We start from the raw sequence: 20,082 nt of genomic DNA on the forward strand, positions 1-20,082 counted from the left end.
ATTTAACTTATATCTTACCTTAAACTTGTATTCAGTGGTAAAATGTTTGAAACAACGAGGCATTAATCAAGTGTGGTTTTCAGATTTACCTATCGAGCTACTTACCAGACGAAGGAGGAGTAGATTTCCGTGAGTTAGGAACCACTTCACCTAAACTGGAAGATGAGTTCGCTCCCAATTTACTGAAATGAGAAGGAACATTTCTCGTGTGTTAATTTACTTAAGATGATCTCGCAGCCGAAGAAACTGACTTGGGTGCAGATTTGGCTTCTTACCTGGAGTGGAACTTGCCCTGTTTGGCTCTCTGCTCCTGGAGGATACGAGTGTTTTCAAGCTTTACTGGACTGGGGATGAAACCGATTTCACAGCCTTCCTTCACCAGACGTCCTATCCACCAGTCATTGTTGAATTTCTACACAGAGTAATCACAGACAGTTACGTGTCACCTTCAGCTTCCTCCTTATGTTCCCTGACAAAGGAGAGTAGCGGCTCACCTCTTTGACGTGGAGGAAGTCTTTAGCATCGAAGGAGATGGCCATGCCTGCCACAGGGACGTCGTCATCGTGACTCGGGCTGTAGTTGACATTTGTGCGAACAGCAAATGCAACTGGTTTGGTCTGCAAAGAGGAACAAGAGGGAGATTAAAGCAACACCATGTACCTTTAACTGAAAAACGGCGCCCTCTGCAGCTACGTACGTGTCGTGATAAATCCTGTTATTTAATTGAATTACCTATTTTATTCCATTTAATCCTTTCATGTTTTCTTTTGTGGGAGTGTTTATCTTATCTTGTCTCATCTTAAAGTTGCATATTGTTGCTTGAAAATGATTGTTAAAAATGTAAGAATGTCAAAAAGTAACTCTGTACCTTAACTGAAAAAATCCAGACCCTTAACCTCAGAATATCCACAAGACAGCACTTGTTCCTCGAAACTTTTAAAATAGTTTCTTCCTTCTTGACTTGTTATTCTTGCCTTTGTGCAGAGCGTAAAAATATCCCTGTGTGCGGGATACAAGCGGCCTCTGACTCATCCCGACTCCATGAGTGATGCTGCTGCTGCACCGTCTCTCTGCTACAGGCTTAAAACGCATTACAATTAAGAGTGACGCAACAGGTTGCCGTGGGTAGCGATCACCACTTTGACACCAATAGTAAAAACGGGACTCGAGTCTTGTGCTTACTTCCCGAGTGGCACAAACAGCACTTGTGCAAATTGTTCATAAATCAATTCTGCAATCTTTGCAACGAGGGGGAATCAATACTGAGCTTCCTATCTGATCGCTGCTGACCTTCCTCTGTGGGACAGTCAGTGCATTGAGATAATGCATAGAGCTAATGAATTGTTTCTGTGCCTCCGCAGCCTGTCATGCAACCACCTCACAATGTGACTGTCATACACAGACTGCGCAAAATAGAAAGTGAGATATTTTTCCACATAGCAAGAAAATCTCCTCAGCCCACAGTGTGGATTTGAATGACGATTTAATATCATATCATGAGAAAATGTAATGGGACAACCATATGCTTTCTTGTGTTGCATGACCATGATACACACATATAGGACCCACATCCCTTTATTATATAAAATGCTTTTAGACATAATCTTGGAGTCGGCCTGGCAGCACATTGGCAACGTGGTCATGCCCTCGCCCAGATTTCATTTGCCCTGCTTTTAACCGTGTGACAGTCGGCCAAAACAAGTGTAGCTTAGAGTAATCTCCCAGCGCTCGCTCGCACACGATAAATATTTACCTGCACATGAAAGAGAGCACGATGAGGAGAAGGGGTGTGTGTGATATTCAGCTTGAAGCCAAACTCAACCCGCTCGCTAGATCGGCAGCTTTGATGCTGTGATTTCTGTTGGACCTTTGACAAATTCTGAAAGATGCTTTCAAAGTAGATTAAATCCATCACATTGTGGTTGGTTTTCATCACAACACTCGAAATACGAAAATAAATGTGCAGGACACACAGAGCATTAGGATTCCTTTAGAGGTGTGTTATACCTGATTAAATATCCACTTTTATTTGATCCTTTTTTGTTCTCCATCTCCACTACTGCAGCTGCTAAACGCTCCACTATGTTCAGATTCATTTGTTTGGCTGCCGTTTGGCTCTGGGCAGCTGGTTTAGGTGGTTTAGGTGGTTTAAAAAAGGGTTAGGGTTAAAAAGTGGAAAATAATATATCATTGTTAACGACTCACACGTGGCCCGAAAATCACTTACTGCAGCTTTTAAGACACAATACAGACTTTCAGAGATGATTATAAGTTTTGTGCAGCACCATCCAATCCTCCTTCAACAACTGAACAGGAACGTGGGATTGATTGGATTTGCTCGGATCTGAATGCTGCTTGAGATCTTCGAAGTAAATCAGCAAAGCTCACGATTATGGGAGGGATTCATCATCAGCGAGCTCCGGGGCTGCACGGGCGATGAGCTCTCCTCCATCATGGCTACCGCTGTCGGCCTCATTGAAATACAACAGGTGTGAAGTGACTGTGATGAAGTGTGAGGGATTAGGGGAATAATACATTAGTGAAATCCTGCTGGAATAATTTTCCTCACGCGGACAGCAATGTAAATATTCCACAGAGGGAGGATTGTACGCTGTGTTCTTGTGCACGTGTGTGTGTGTGTGTGTGTGTGTGTGTGTGTGTGTGTTTCATTGAGGTGATCATCCAATCCAGTATGTGCAGTGCTGGGACCCGTGGAGGACAGAGCGACCTTGGAGCAAGGAGTCACATGGCTGTATTAAGGTACGTGGTCCATTAGTGCATGTATCTATGTGCATGTGTGGTCTCCTCGCTCCCGGCTGCTCTGCTCGCCTTTATCCATCATGGCCGCCTGTCGAACGAAGCTTCCTATAGGCTGACTTCTTACAGACCCGTAGGGAATCACACGCACTCTTACATGTCCTGCGACGCCACCACATATCGCAGGTGAGTGCAGGATGGGAACATAATGGCCCCTTTACACCGGTGCACACAGTATCTCTACATCTCCCGCTTGTTACGTAACATGGGCCTTCATTATGGATGCCATATTGACTGCAGCGAGCGAGGGGGAGAGGACAGGGGCAGAGGGTTAGAGACCGGGAAGACAAGAGGAAGAGTGAAAAAAGGGAAAGGAAAGGAGATGGATAGAAGGATAGAGCAGAGGACAGGAAGTGAGAGGAGGAGCAACACTGGAGGAGATAAGAGGCTGAGGGTCTGAGGATAAGACGGAGATAAGCAGCTGGACAGGAGCCCTATCTGTGACTGGGAACCCTGGGAGGCAGCGCGACGGACCACAGCCAATTAACACCGCACGACGCTCATCACAATATCACATCACCGCATGCATATTTCATGAGCTGGTCCTCTCCGCGTTCGCAGTGGCCGAGTGATCACCTGACTCCCAACCCGCCACACAGCAGCACACGCAAGACGTCACGCTGTAATAAATCAGGATCCCCACATTGTTTCACCTTGAATGCTGTGGATCGATTGGAGATGAATTCTCTTCAGGTCTGTGCTCTGGCTTCAGGCTGTAAAATCTATTATCATACGGTACGAGGGGAATCATAACCTTCATTCATTTAGAGTGGGAAGATATTTCTATAATTATCCAGGGATGCTTGAATATATTTCAGGCATGAACACCAAGTCATGATTAATAAATGCTGTTAATGTCTATGACTAAGCCATTGAAGCTACTGTTATCTCCACCAAGGGGGGTATGTTTTCAATCCCTGTCCATTTGGATGCTATATATGAAGAAAGTATTTTGGTGCGGATCCAGATCAGGGGGCGGATCCACAAATTGGATTTCCACTTTCTTTAACATTGTGAGATTGGGTATTAGTAAAGAAAAAGTAAGGTTTGCTTAATAAGCCATAGAATTAATGTCTGGAATTCAGTGCACTCTGAGACGACGTTGATGTTGCAAACTTGACGTTGGTTCGATTTTTTATTTTGACTTCATTACTTCGGGTTTTTGATGTCAAAGGTTTGGCAGGGAACTTTCAGACAGAAGGTCTGAGGAAGAAATAATCTGGCAAATAACCAGAGTTAAAACCACAGCTGTTTACATTGGGTTTTGTTCAGATTGTGTTACCTTTGGACGGAGCCCGCCTTGTCTAACTCTCAAAGAAAGCAGATAAGGGAATTTCCCAAAACTGTTGAACCAAGTCATTATTAAGATACGACCATAAACGGAAATCGACCTTATTCAATGTTTCAGAACATAATCAGAAACGTTTAAATACTTCCAGTAGAGTCCTGACCTGAATAAAAATCTCACAACGCCAGACTAGATGTAATGACTAAGTTTCAAACACTGATATAAAATCCCAATGAAAATGAATAGCTTTTAAACGTATTACAAATCCATTAATTTAATCCACGAAGGCACATTGTTCTGCCATTTTGATTCACAAATTCCCAAATTAAAAAAAAGTATTGCTCTTATGAATACATTTAGTGCTCTCCATAAATTCAGGGATATTTAAGGGATAGATGAAAATACAAAATAGTCAAAATCAACGTAGATGAGGCTCAAATATCCAGACTTTTACTGCAAGTGAAGCTCCAAAAGCCCTTGAAATCCTACACTTCCCATGATTCAACTCTCAAGCATCTTTTGGTTTAATCCTCCTAAACCCTCAGCCTCCCGACAGCAACAAACACATTTCAAATGCAGGGTTTGGGTTTAAAAAAGAAAGTCTCCAGACTCAAGCTGAGATAAGCCCTCATGACATCATTGGGGTTATTTTCACTAGAATTCACGAACCCTCCTCCCAGAGCCACAGAAGACACTAAACAAGTGTTTTTACAAGCCGAGGAGCAACACCAGCGATTTGCTTAACTGATTTTCACATGTAAAAATCGGGTCAATTAGAGGCAGCCAATGTTGTTTTGTGTGAAAATACATATGAAAAAAATATATGACATCAACAAGAAAACGTGTATTTAACATTACAGGCGTCAACAGTGGCCTTATCACCTTATTTTAGGGTTGTTGTTGTGAATTAGTGCCCATAAAAGCTCACAGCCAGAGTGTGCACTTCCTCTGACCCCGGCCTGCTCGCTCTCTGGTGGCCCGACCACTGAGAGGCTATTTTTTTACAAGTCATCTGTCACGTAAAAATGCCAGTGGGGGTTATCTGCGCTAGGTTATCTATAAAGCCAACTTATCTTTTTAATTAGAGTGCCGGGGAGAGAGAGAGAGGGTGACTCTGGAAAAACAACAACACGGATCTGCAGGAATGATCCGTCTTGGCCAGCTCGGAGCGACGCGGCCGCGGGAGGGAGGAAAATGTCGGCGAGGACGGATGCACGGCCTGAAGCGCCGAGCTCGCAGCTGAAGTAGCTGGTGCGGACGAATGAAAGACGAAACAAACTTGGGTCGAATTGATGTGCAAAAGTAAAACAGCAGGAGCAGAATGTGCTTTGGAGATAACAGATCAAACGCATTAATTTGAACAGTGCCAGTGATTTGAGTGATTCTGGGGAAGCGGGGTCTGATTGCACTTCCTTTCGCTGCAGAGGCAAGTCTGCTCTGTCATGTGTGTGTGTTTGTTTATATCCTGCTAATTGTGGCCCAGAGCGGACGAGGCCTGGCTCTGACAAACAGGGATGATGCTGAGCCCTCCCAGGCCCCTCACCCCTCAGAGGCCCCCGAACGGCCGCTTTTCTTTATCTGAGGAACCAGCTGAAATCATCAGTAATATCCCGTCTCTATTACAGTCACCGTGTCCTGCAGCATTGTCCACTGATCTTTCCGCAGGTTTCGAAAAAAACGACAAATGATTTACGATAATCGTTTCAAAACTTGGAGTTGGAGTCGTGAGCTGGCAGCAGGGAAAGAAAAATTGTGTCCAACTCACAAACTTTACACAAAAGTCTTTTTCAGACTGGACGCATCAGTGCTACGACCTTGTCTCATGTGGCCCCCACCCCTACTGACATCCATCTGGTGCCCCCCCTTAAGACTGAAAATACTTAGTTATGCTGTTTCTCATTGTAATAGTAGTAAATAAACACGTACACTTAAAGAACGAGACCAAAAAGGAAGCGGATTCCGCTTTTCATCTTCCAATTACACTTGTGTAAAGTCACTATTTGAGTGATGCTGCCATCAGTCATTCAAGCAGAGTAAACCAGTTTTTGTCTGTACACACACGTTTGTACTTCTATACTTGTGGAGAATACATGTCAAATCTCAAATCTAATCCTGAACATTAAACCTTTAACTAATCCGAACCTGAACTCTAAAATCCTAATGGTACCACAAGCAGTTTGAACCGAAGTTGACCTTTTGGATATAAAATGTCATCACCTTCATCATTTCATCCTGTTAGATATCAACATAATCAGTGTATGACGAACGTGTCTTGTGAGGTCACAACGACCTTGACCTTTGGTGACCAAATTCATTTTGGCTTCATTTATGAATCATGGGAGGAAGTGAAGACCACATTTGAATAAATTTCCTCAAGATGTTCCTGAAGCGTTTATGAGATTGAACAACCTGAAAGAGGCATAAAACTTGAACCCACAGGTGCAAACATTGTTTGATGGTGCTACAAGTGGTCAAAACTCTACAGGATACCTTAACCACGTCACCACCAAGTCTGAAAGTCCTCCTGTGCCAGTGCCACCCTTTCAAAAATGATCCTGACACTTCTCTGTTGGAGCCCACAGACGCCATGTTGTGTCAAACAGGAACCAGGCAGAGTGAACTTAGCGCTGTTGGGTGCAGGGTACAAACCTTGGCCTTGTCGAGCTGCGCCTGAGCCTGTCGCTCTGCTTCTCTTCGCACGGCCTCCTTATCCTCCTCCAAGGACACATCGGAGTCTGATGGACGGCTGGTGTAGGAGTCGGCCGAACCCTGCGGAGACACAAACAGCAACACTTCAGCAAAAAACCTAATTAGGGTCGATTTGGATTCACACTTTCAAATTAGCAGGTGCTATCCGCTGAGATAGCACACATTATCTCAAAGGCACGGGAGACAACTCATTTGCTTCTCCTCGCTCTTCAAAGAAACATCCAACTTGTGAGGTCGTGCATTGTTCAAATTTGTGAGCACACCCACACAGACTGAAGTGTCTCTGATCATCAAAGAGATCTCCTTAAATTTCATGAAATAATGAGCATGAAAGCTGTGCTCAATAAACCAAGCAGGCATGTGATCCTGCAGTCAATCACATGACCGCAACAACGTCAGGAAATCACAAGAGACGGCAGGATCTGGAAATAATGGACACTTCCCTTGTTTTTCTGAGAAGGACACGATCTGTCTTTCACAGAATCACATCCCCAGCAGCTACGTTTTTTTTATCCTCAGCTCTCACTCAGCTGCTCGCTCACATACGTCGTGATCTTTCTTGACAACTTTCAGGGAAATGTTGAAGAACACCAGGTCCCGGTGTGTCTCTGTTGTGTGGTTACAACAGATCTCATTATTTAGTGTCATTTTCATAATATCTGCACCAAGGAACTACTCCTGCATCAAAATTCTCACATGTACAGAACCTTGTAGTTTTCAATCTTTAGTATTTTAGTCGTGTGCGATTAGTTGTGCGATTTAGCAGAACTTTGAATCAGTACAAGAAAATGAGGTTGTATGAAAGCTGAGTCACAATAAATCACAACCACTCATACAACTCATACCAATCCATTTACATCTACTTATACAAACAGCCTCACAGACGCTGGTTCCACGTTACACAAACACTCTCCTGAGTGCAGTGCATCTCACTCACGTCACATATTTGTTGAACGCAACGTGAAAAACACATCATGAATAATTGGGGAAGCAGGAAGAGTCATGCCTGCACGTTTTAGTCGTATAGATCACAGTGTGTACGTCGACAAATACCACTTTACTCCACAGGTAAATTTGGCTTCAGCATCAGCCAGAGAGACCAACCTTGTTATCTCACATCCTAACAAGATAACAAGTAGGGTAAATACTGGTGAACCCTGACTGTAGGTAAAGTGCATCCTGTTGAAAAATAATACAGCTTTTCATTTCATTCGTATCTGTGGGAATGGATGACACAATTTCCCATTAAAGCAGTTTCAGGTCGCGATACATCTAAGAATAAAAGCGGGGGTTTTTAACTAAGGCAGCGTAATCCTTGTCCTTACCTGCTCACTACTACACCACCCACACAAGCTCTTCCATTCATCTCACTGCACCATTGCACTCTGGAGTTGTCTGAGTTAAAAATAGCCTCCCTCACTCTGTGCCTGATTAGAATTACCCAGCCATCCCATACATACAAAGGAGCATCACACCTCTCCCTCGTCTCCACTTACATTTTTACCTGGAACAACTGTTGTCATCATATGTTTCTTTGTCCGGCTGACATGAAACCCTGCTGCGCATTAATCTCACCCTCCCTGCTGCTTTGTATCTGGTGTGAAGAACTCATTTGAAAGCAAGTTGATTGAGTATCTATGTGCTGCTTTTGCTGTTCAGGATTAGACCCCCAGTGGCTTTCAAAACATCAGCAAGTGTTGTGTCTTTGGGATTCTTCAAACGCAGCTCACGCTCGCCATGCAGCCTTTTCTACACGAGGACATAAACGTCCAAATGTGGCTATTTGCTGCACATTACTTTCTGTTTTACGAGCTGGCCTCGAAGAGATACCTGGCCTGCTCTGATTATTCCATCGGGTCAGGGCTAACGACGAGGACGTGATCAAGAACGCCGTCCCAGTGGGTCAGAGGGAGGTGGACATGGACCTCTGCCCAGAATCTGACAGCCATAACCGATAACAACATCCAGCTTCCCATCATCGCCGGGCGATAAACCGGCAGTCGTGCAACACGGACCCCCAACACTGTGGAGCATACGTCCACCGGAGACACACGGGACACGAGCACATGCACAGAAAAACAGCAACTTTCACCACGTCAACACACTTAGAATTTGCTTACATAGTCATCGGAGCTCTTGACCCGACCCCCCTTGGCTCGTTTCAGCAAGCGGATCCAGGTGGCCTTCATCAGCCACACTGGTCATTCAGTGTCCTGAGCCACTGCCCCCCCCTGCTGCTGCTGCTACAACTACACCTGACTGCACCGCCGTGGGCACCTTTGCACCAGCTCTGCAGTCGCCGTCACTGCTCCGGCCACAGGTACATGCAACACTGGGGCTACATCCACAGCTGGCTCCTGTTACTCCTCGGCTGCTGCGACTGCTCCCTTCATCTCTCGGTGAATAAAAAGCTTCGGAGTCTGGGCTCCTTGTTGTGCTGCAGCTCCCGCTAGCTCCGCCACAGTCTCCACTGCTCCTGCTCCCTCTGCCGAAGATGGGGAATCCACAGGAGCCCTCTGCCCCGCGCATAATCTCAGCAGCTCTCTCCTCAACCCGTCTGCCCCAGTCTCCTCGAGTGCTCAGACTGCAGGTGCTCAGGCTGACTCCCGGTGCAAGTCAGGTGGCGGCGTCGCTTCTCATCCTCTTGCTCAAGCTTTTGCCTCCATCTCCTCCTCCTCTTCCTCTGCTAGTAGTCTCCTTCGTGCTGCTCCGCGAGCGGTGACAGCAGTTTATCTACATGCTTCCTTGTGTGACTGCGTGTGACCGACTCTCCTCCTGATGCTAATTAAGCTGCTGAGGCTGCCTCTCAGGTGCTGCGAGCTCCCCCCCTCCTCACTCTCTCTCTCTGTGTGTCAGCCCATCAGTGTTTGTTCTGCACATCTCAGCTCCCCGGTGATACTTCAGTGATTCTGCCGCTCTATCTCTGTCTCCACCCTCCCCTCCTTCTCCTCCTCCTCCTCCTCCCCTTATTTTTCTCCCTTCGGTCACCCCTCACAGTCGATCCATCTGCTCGCTGCTCACGTTGTGATAAATGCTGGCCACTGAGAACCGAGTCGTTTTGTTATTCTAATACATAAACACACCACGTTCACCTTGATTTGTTGTTTATAGCTGCTAAAATGCTTAAATCTAAAAACTGCACACTTGCCTTTTCCTCACATTAGTGCTGAAACTCATCATAATTACTCCCATTATGAATTCATGTGGTGGTTCTCCAGCGTTTCCTTTCATGCCTTCAACCAGTGGGCACACGAAGCTGGAGCTGATTTAAATTTATCACCTAGAGCAGGAACTGGAAGTTTCTTTTCCTATATTTAATTAGTTACTGGGGCGGGAAAAAAGAAGAAAAAAACCCTCTAAACATTGCTGCAAAGTTCAATATGAAACATAATGGCTGTGAAATGTGAGAGCAAGAGAGAAAATCAATGGGAAGCGACGTTGAGATTTAATTGTTTGAGTCCCTTTTCAAGCAACTGTTACTTTTAGTTTATATGTTTCTACTTTCTGTTTTCTCTGCCTAACTGTTAAGATTAAAAATTCCAGTCGAACATCCTTGACACAAACAAGACAAATCAAGAAATCTGAATATCTCTCTTTAGAAGCTGGGAAATTCTACACAATCAATTAATCAAGAAAACAACCAGCAGATTAAGAGATGACAACAATACTTGTTAGTTGCAGCCCTGAAAGTGTGTGTGTGTGAGACAAAGCACGACAGAGAACTAAGAGTCGTCGTCCTGTATATTTTCTTTTTTAAATAATCTCTTCGCTCTGGTCTCAGTTGTACGGATCCTGAGGTGAAAGCCGCTCTAAATCCTCGCCTGTCAGATCAGCAGTAATTCATTACATGTAAGTGGAGCATTGCGAAGCCACACAGGACAAATGAGAATAATTAGAGCGTTAATTAAAAATGTCCCATCCTCATAAAGGACCGGCCCAAGCTAAACCCCACAGATGGATTATTCAAAATATTATTCGTTTTTGGCTGTGCTGACGCATCAAGCTGCTCCGTCTGACTGGTCGTGAGGTTGTGTGAGGTCAGGGGCGCCAGGGGTCAGCCCATGGGACCAGCGGTTGAAATGGGCAGGCTGGTTTAGGACCAGCAGTCTCTCCCTGGGGAGCAGTAACTGTAGATCAGAGGGTGACATGCTAATCAGCGGTGCTTATCATAACCAATCAATGACACGCCTCCATCCACTCGGGGTCTTTTCCAACATGATGCACGTCTGTATGAAAGATTTTAGCTCATAAAAAACTATTTCATCAACCAGAGATGTTTAGAGGAGATGGATGAGAAAAGAGGACGAGAGGAAAATACTGTATATTTGACTTAAACTGTATATGAAGACCCTACCTCCTCCATGTTAGTGAATGGGACATGGATCATACTAAAAAGTAAAAGTACACGTCAAATAATTGTTTCTCAAAGATGGTGCCTGTAATTTAAGGTATATTTCTTATCACATATATTTATGATGCTTTAAAAAGGGGGTAAAATACAATGATTGACAGCTGACACTGGCTCGTGATTGGTTGAGAGCGTGTATTGGTGCAACAACGCTACCGCAGTTCCATCCCTCGATTGTTTCTAAGCAGACCACGACTCGTACCAGGATATTTTGGTTTCATTTCTGGATAGTGGGAGGAAGTGGAGACATTTCGTCCATCTTTATTTACAGTCTATGGTTCAGACCTGGTATTAACAGCCGTCCTGAATGATCCCATCACAACAAGGACAGGTCCGAACCAGGTTTGTCATCACCCACATTGCCTCTTTCTTGGGAAATAGTGCAAGGGTCACATATGGTCCAGTGAGGTGACACTACAGCCTGCAGAGCCTGGACACAGATGCTCTGAACGTGGATCCTTGCAGCCCCGGAGAGGACGGCAGTGAAGCTGTGAAGGCTGCACTCTGACAACAACAGCAACACAGACTCACAGCGACAGGAGGAGCCTTCAGGTGCCTGACAGGACTGACCTCTGGACCCGCTGCCACACTGACACTGACAACACTGTCACACACACACACACGCGTAATAATAAACTGAAGTATGATACTGTGTTGGTGTGGGAGGAGAGGACTCAGCAGAATGAGAGTCTCAGTTCTGTTTTAATATGATGTCTTGCTCGAAGACACTTCAGCATGGACCAAAAGCATAGTTCAAATCCTGCTGGGGTCCTTTGCTGCAGGTCGTCCCTCTTTCCATCTATGTATTCCTCTACTGCGCACTGGATCTTTACTAAACATTAAACAAATGGCATTATTCTCAAAGACCTGACTCTCGTGGTTACAGGATGCTCTCCCTGCCACGTTCTACCAAACTCCCCCAAACAAGAAAGTCACCAAACAGAATGTAACCTGGGTTACACTGAGCTCAGAGCACAGCTGTGCACACAGCGTCACACAGTGTGGCTGTTCGACTGCAACTTTCTTTATTTCCTCCGCCAAGGAAGTTATGTTTACGCTTCTCTGTGTTTGTTTGATTTTCTCCAGTATTATGCAAAAACTAGTAAACCGGATTTCCATGGAATTTGGCGGAAGGAGGGGTCATGGGCTTCGAAACAACCCATACAATTTTTCCATGAATCCAGATAAAAGTGCTGATTCAGGATTTTTTCTTCAACTTTCTTTAACGTCATTAAAATAGACAATTGACATTTTCACCATTTACCCAGATAACTATTCATGGTTCTTGATATAAACACACGTATTAATGGGAATGGATATATATGAGTGTGTGAAATTTGGTTATGATAACAACGATAAAAATCAGGATCTAGTGGGTTTAAATGTTGGGCCTTGTTGAAGGTTTGCACTCTTAGTGTTCAGGCATGGAAACCACAGGAGGGTTAAGGTCAACGAAACATCACCAATTTTAATCATATGTTCTCGGGAAACTGCTGCAGACCCTCACTGTCGCCCTCGGGAAGTAGATTGGACAAACAGAACAGTGCGAGTGGCGGCCGTCCTCAGGCGTCGGTCAAAGAAAAAGAGATGGACGGGGAAATTGAAAAGGGGCAACGGTCCTGTGCTCTGTATACCGCTCGTATTGATTCATTCAGACAGAGGTCCTTGCTGTAGGACCACCGGTGACCTCTACATGCAGCCACAATCACTACATCAGAACATTACAAGTCATGGTGGCTGATACTGCGGTGAAACAGGAGGCTGTGCGTCAGCCGGCGCTGCTGCATCGCACAAATTCACTTACAGTGAATGAAACAGTTACACCAGGGAATCGCTCCTTGATCTGAAAGCTTCCATTTTCATTTTCAGCCACTAGACGTTATTCTATATATGTATCCGCTATGAAAATGGATAAATCTAGTCATGCAGAAAATAAAGGCTGTGCATGCGAGCTACAAAGTGCTCTCACATGACTTTGATGCATCCCATAGTTCACATGTTTTACCTCAATTCCTACACATCCATAGATTTTCTGCAGGCTCCTTTCCCCTGTGACGTTAACCTGAGCCACACTTCTCCCACCCTGATGTTCCTGATTATCATGCTGCTCCATCTCTAATGTTCCCTCGCTCCTCTTTCTCACATCACACTTCCTTTCACCTTGTTCCATCCTGACCTCTTCACTCCGCTTCTTTCATCTCCCATCTCTCAAGGGATTCCCAGCGGCTTTGGCTTCCTGGTCTGTCTCTGGTTTGTTCCAGAGGGGGAAGGAAAGGTTTTATGCCTTTTCTGGACAGTAAAACTCAGTATTTGGCAACTGATACGTTGTGCATCGTTAAATGATAAAACAATTAAGGTATAAACACAGACTGCAACTACTCTATCGATAAATTGTTAATGTCCAATAAACATTGTTCTCTATATCTCAAGAAACTGCACACAACTCTATAAAGACAACAACAAACAAGCAAATATATATATAAGTATAGTATCAACCATACCATGGTTAAACAGCTGTTTTTAAGTCTTTTCAACCACGTCTACCTCAAGTCTAAAGTTCACATGCTGGAAACAGGAGTAAACTATATTGAAACACTACTTTTACAATGAAAAGTCAAATTTTCTGTCCTTCATCTAAATTCAAACTTTTAGTTATTTTACCGAGCTGCATCTGAAAGTGTGCATTACGCTAGAGACAATATGTGAGTCACAAACAATTAAACACAACTCGAGTCTGACCCAAGTCTACAGCACTGCCGTGTGTCACACATATGAATCGCACCAAAACAACAAACATCAAGCACAAATATCCCGGAGTTCGAGGGTTAATATGTTATCAAATGACCCAAGGGTACAGTCTGCAGATTGTAAACTTAAGCTATCAGTATAACCCGAGCCTCGACTCTGCAGCCTGTGGCCTTTATATGCACAAGTATCCTCCTGCAGCACGATTGAAGATTGAAGAATGAAGATAGCCGCCCGTGCCAGCTCATGTTCGGTTCTGGCTGACAAACTGTAGCTGACTGCGGCGGGGCTGACAATGGGCTGAGCGACTGTGCGACGGCAGTTTCAGCCTTGGCATGATTCACTCTTGGCTCGAACCGAAGCCTCTTTTTCCCGGCCATCTGTCCATCACTGCCACTTCACTCCGCGCAACACAAAGTCAATTAAATCATCGGTCCACAAACAGCGTCTCCTGCATCAACGCAGAGACAATGGGAGCAGACGTGACAGCCAAGAGTGGGAGATGTGCGACTGCTACTAGAGACGGTTACTAATATTTATCACGGGACAGAGGGCTGAGACCAAGTGAGCGAGAAAAGTGTGAGGGAAACAGATTGTCTGTACATCTGTGGAAGAAAGAGAAAAGAGGAATGAGGAGAGAGATTAAGAAAGAGAAGAAGAGGGGGGCGGAGTAATGATCCCTCTGGAGCACCAAAGAGGGACTGGCCACGTGGACGTCAAGGTGACACCGACGGGCCTATGACAAAAGTGTTTACCCAGGATTCCATGAGCCAGTGCATTAGATAAATGCATCATGCTTGCATCATCCTATCAAGGCAATGGACTCACTGGCTGTCAATCACACAAAGCAGCTAGCTACAAAGGTACACGCACTCCACATGGCGGAGGGGTTTAACTAGGTATTAGTACACACACCTCTATCGTTACTATAACACACAGTACAACCTAAATGTATGAGGCTTGTTATATTTAATATAGTTTTATTATAATATTCCTAGAATATATTAATTTTGAGTTATAGATTTTAGAATATGTACACTATAATTGACTTTGACGTTTTATATGTATATATATATGAATGAGTGGGTTATTCAACTCACTTTCTTTGGTAAATGTGTACTGTTACTTTAATAGAGTGCACATTTACCTCAGTTAAGCTGTAACTAGAATTACGGCCCTATGGTTGTATGTCTCCGCTGACCAGTGCAGTTTCAGTCTATATAAAAACAATTTGCCGACTCAAGGTCACTGTGACCTTTGAGACCTACACTGGTGGGACGTGTGTAAACCATGACAACCAGTTAGGTCAAATTCTGACTCAATACTCAATTTAAAGAAGATTAAATGATAAAAAATATTCATTCTTTAAAAGGCTTATTTTTTTTAAAAGGGCAGTGATCTAACTTTTTTCTATATTTGGTCGTCTTTTTAATCTTTCTCAGTAGTTTCTGAGTTATTAATTACATTTAAGTCGAAAAGTAAAAAAAAAAAAAAGAAGCTGAGTTGGGCACTAAAAGACAATTTAGGAGATCAAGTCAATGTGCTTTATTCTCTGGGTATCTTGAATTCACAATATTTCATGGTGATCCACCAAATAGGATTTTTTGGGGTTTCCACCAAAGCTACAGTGCCACCAACTGACGCTGCCATCTTTGCATACAGATTTTGCATATGGGATGAAAATATTGGTAACTTTAATCTGAAAATAAAAACCCATACTGACTTATCTTTATCAGACAGGGTAGTTTTCTGTTCTATATGCGACTTATTATCAGGAAGATGTATTATTGGACTGCTGCTGCTGCTGCTGCACCTCACATAGAGATATTTAAATCCCTGCAAAATCATAGCACGACAAATCGCAGGCTGACGGGATCTTGTAACTGAAAATCAGGCATTAAATCCTCATCCAGTTGAAATTACCTGCAGCAGCAGCAGCAGCGGTGGTCCCTGGAGAGGCTTCGCTCACGTTAACAGCGAACCCCCCCCTCGGTGAGATCTAACTGCTCCTTCCCTCTCAGCTCCCTTTGTGAAAACACAGCACTCTAATAGGATGATAGCTGATCAGAGGGATACGGTGAGAAAGACCCCGGGCGGCTCTGCGCTGCTATTTTGTGCTTGCGTCATCAATATCCTGGCGGTTTCCTGGTGCACGAAGCGGGCGGTGGATGATTGATGAGAAGTGGCTAAGAGAGCAGAGCGAGATGCTAACCATCTCCAGTGGAGCAAAAACACACCATCCTGCAAATGGGGCCGAGCTCCAGTAAAATGATTTCAGCCTCATTTGTTTTATTCTAAACATTGATATATTAGGTGCTTTGGCCCTATTTCTGGCAAATTCTGTGATTTATATAAAAATTGAACATGGTGCCAACAAAGGAAGAGGATTCCCCACGTCTCAGTGATAAAAGATAAAAACCTCCCTTTGAATATGTCCAGTCTCTTTGAGCCCACAAAAGGTCAATTTAAATTAAAGTGAAGTGGACCTTGTGCTTAGATTTTATTCATCCTATCCACAAAGTGTCTGGTTAAAGCATAAACTGTGTGATATTAGAAATGTTGGCAGCTTCCAGTCGTCTGTGCTGGAAAGTGTCCCGGTGCGTTCTTTAAACAGAAATATCTCATAAACCTGTGTGTGTCTTCCTGCACACATAGATCACGGATGCTGTTGAAACTCAGCCGACGTTGTGTGACCTACGTTCCAAACGTCCAAACACCGGCTCACAATCAGCGGCGTTGGATTTTCACAGCCGTCAGCGACAGATACTTGAGTCACGTCCACTTTGCTCGTCACGCAACACTTACTGTATCGTGTTCGTGTGCGTTTGACTCGAGTGTTCGGCAGCATCAGTCACATGAGCACTTCTGAACAACAACCCATGGACAGACTTACTTACATAATCAGACAAGTGCTCAAGACCTAAACGAAGAGGAGTGTCACACTGTAGCACTTACATATGTGGTGAGTTATCAAGAAAATAAACAACGATAAAAGTTATTCTAGTTATTATTAGTAGAAATAATACTTATGAGAATAATATCATTAACCCTTCATTGAAGTTGTATGAGGGAAATATTTAAATCCCAGATCTTAGATGGTTTTAATGGCTGAAACATCACATGGGAATATTCTCCTGCATCGTTTTATATCCATTTTCTCAATTCTCCTACATGTTTTTAGTATTTTTTGAAAACCTCAGTATCTCTACAACCATTTTAAATGAAGTTCTGTGGATTTTATGTAATTATTACAAAGCTGCGGCTGATGAAAACTCTCACCGGGTGATATTTGGACTAAATGTTTTCACAACCTTATCATTCACACTCAGACAAAGACCAGCACGCAATCAGAGGAGGAAATATTTGAAATACTGATGAAAGGTTGTACAAAAAGGAAGTCAACACTTGGAGGGTTTGGACAAAAATGGAGATCCAATCTTTTCTTAAGACAAAACTTAAACCTCAGGTCAAGTTTTTTGCTCTTTTACCAGTTTGCCCATAAAAAACAAACTCATCCTGCTGCTTTCTTTCTCTCTTTCTTTCTCTCTTTCTTTCTCTCTCTGTTCTCTCTCTGCTCTCTGCTCTCTGCTCTCTCTCTGCTCTCGTGCAGCGCTGCTCGCACATTCACAGCCACACTCAAATGAGCCTTTTCAACTCTAAACAGGACGCACGCAGCGAGAGAGTTACCGTGTGTGTTTTGGAAAAGACTCTCACCAACTAAAAGTGACAAGGGATAAAAAAAACAAAAGTAGATGTTTACGCCCATTTAAATCCTGCACTAATAACCTCCATTCTCCTGCAGCTCGAGTCCGTCCTCTTTGTTCAGAGCACACAGAGGAGAAGAGTGAGACGTTCTGTCACATTACACTCAAAGTTCAGGGTTATAAAAGTACGTGCTTCAGAAAGTTAGAAACTTACCAGATCTGACTCCTCACTGCCGGAGTGATACATTTCTGCCCAAAACCGACTCTGCCGTTCAGCCCGGCCGGGAGAAAGTCTCCTCAGCCGCTGCCCATCTCCTCTCGGAGCACAGGAACTCCTGCCGGCCCGAGTGCTTCACTCCTACAAACCCCCCCTCACCCCGGCTCGAGAGGGGAAAAGTTGTGAGGCGCTTCGCTCCTCTCAGCCCTTCTTTGGCCGACTTCAGTCCCTGAGAGGCAGAGAAAAGACGGAGTGTCTTTCCCACGCTGGGAGAACACTCCTTCAAGAGCGCTGGAACCGTCCTCCAGCCCCAAAAACAAGCCCCCTGCCCCTCTCCCCTCCCACACACTCACACACACACACACACACACACTCACACACACACAGTTAGGAAGTAAGATCTCTGGCCAACAGGGCTGGCCTGAAAATTCCAGAAAGCACCAAAAGCAGCTGCAGAAGCTTTTTAAGTCTGAGTGTGCGAGTGTGTGATCTCGGGAGTTTACATGTGTTTCACTTTGCCTTAAACTCACTGTATGGGCTCAACACATGTTGCCGAGACCGAAAGAAGCCAGGAAGTAATTATCTTCACTACATCAACGCAATGCCATATCTGCTTTCATCACCGGCGGGACGAAAAGCCGTTGAGACTTTCCGTTTGGTCATTTGATGGCACATAGAAATCCTGCTTGTATTTAACTTTACATTTAAAAGTTTCACAGCAGAACAACAGTGGCAAAGACACTTCAAACTATAAAGTCATGTAAAAGTAATCAAGTGACAGTTCTCTTTTGAGGTCCATGCAGGGTATTTACAGTAAAACGGCACATTCGCTTCAAATAAACTCCATCCACCTCTTTATGACCCGACATCAGAGACGCCGAGGCTGTGTTGTGTGTTTTGTGACGTCAGAGCTCCCGTGGGCTGCAACTATAAATATTCTATTCGAGCCGTAAAATATGAGTCAAAACATGAAAACTGGCACAGCTGAATCATGAGTTCGCAAAATTTAAATGACTAACTAAAATGTTCCTGGAATAAAACAGGAATGCAGGTCTGTCGCTGGAAAAACAGCGTGTGTGTGTGTTGGGTTATTTTGTGCGAGATCGTACGACTGTCAAACTACAAGCTTTATTTTTTCAAAAAGCCCAGATCTGTATTTTCAGTTGGGAGAAAAATGTTTTTCTGAGCGGCCCAACCTAAATCCTAGATTATATTGTGTTTGATCAGGGTTAACCCCTTTCTGAGGATTATCATCCAGGACATGTGCTCTGCACGTGACAAACTGTTTTCCTAATCTCACCGGGACAATGGTTAGAAGTCCTGCCGCATCCATTTGGAGCAAAGTAAAGATTAAAAAATATATTTTCCAAAGTTTTGCTCTTACATGTGGCATTTTTTTGTCTTTTTGATTTAAACATGCTTCATAAAGTAAGTTTTATAGTCATTTTCACAATAAAACAACTTTAAAAACTATTAAAAACTTTCTGGTTTAGTGTTAGATGTGAAGATTGATAAGACTTATGTTTGTACACTGAATATGAAGCTACCATGAGCCCCTGGTTAGCTTAGTTTAGCCTAGCATAAGGTCTCCAAACGGGGAAACAACTAGTCTCAGGGGGAAATATCTTCACTTCCTTACACATGGTATTTAATTGTTACCTTTGCCAAGGAGGGTGTGTTTTCACCGCTCAGCAGGATTACACAAAAAACTACAAAACCGGAAAAAGCCGACATAGGCCACGAACGAACCCATTACATTTTGGGTTAGATCTGGACAAAGAGGTGGATCCAAGATTTTAAAAATATATTTCATTAAAATGGCATGATAGGGCTTTTCTTGACAGTTTCACAGGGAATAATTCATGGATCTTGGGGGGTAAAAAATAGGTCTTGGCAGTACAAACCAATTATGTGTTTGAATTTGAATTATTTGAAAATTATTTTCAAAACAATATCACATATCATATCATATTGTAGTTTCTAGCCCAAGTCAACAGAGTCACATGTCTTGTTTTGTCAAACTATCTAAAACTGAACTATTCAACTTTGAAAAGACAGAATCTGAATCACGTTCAGGAATCTGTAACAAGTGAATATTTGTTGTTTTTGCTTTTCAGCTGTAAAATGTCTTAGTTTGTCGTCCAGCGCCCTGCAGGGGAAACACGAGGTCAAGGCGAGTGAAGTTGAAAAACAG

General features: G+C 43.9%; 1 protein-coding gene across 6 annotated transcripts in view; it reads right to left on the reverse strand.

Annotated features, from left to right (window-relative positions):
- cacnb2a (calcium channel, voltage-dependent, beta 2a) overlaps window positions 1–20,082 on the reverse strand; it is a 57,337-nt gene that overhangs the window by 11,598 nt on the left and 25,657 nt on the right. For 3 of the 6 annotated variants that reach the window (XM_035143048.2, XM_035143053.2, XM_035143051.2), the window contains 4 exons: window positions 6,755–6,874; window positions 495–617; window positions 276–412; window positions 106–182 (listed from right to left, as the gene is read on the reverse strand). In XM_035143048.2, coding sequence (XP_034998939.1) covers window positions 106–182; window positions 276–412; window positions 495–617; window positions 6,755–6,874 — 457 coding nt within the window. Of the gene's footprint in view, window positions 1–105; window positions 183–275; window positions 413–494; window positions 618–6,754; window positions 6,875–8,934; window positions 9,681–17,885; window positions 18,170–20,082 lie in introns of those variants that run through there. The other 3 variants (XM_035143052.2, XM_035143049.2, XM_035143054.2) reach the window with 3 other exon arrangements.

Source organism: Hippoglossus stenolepis, chromosome 19 (genome assembly GCF_022539355.2).
Source record: "Hippoglossus stenolepis isolate QCI-W04-F060 chromosome 19, HSTE1.2, whole genome shotgun sequence".
NCBI classification, from domain to species: Eukaryota; Metazoa; Chordata; class Actinopteri; order Pleuronectiformes; family Pleuronectidae; genus Hippoglossus; species Hippoglossus stenolepis.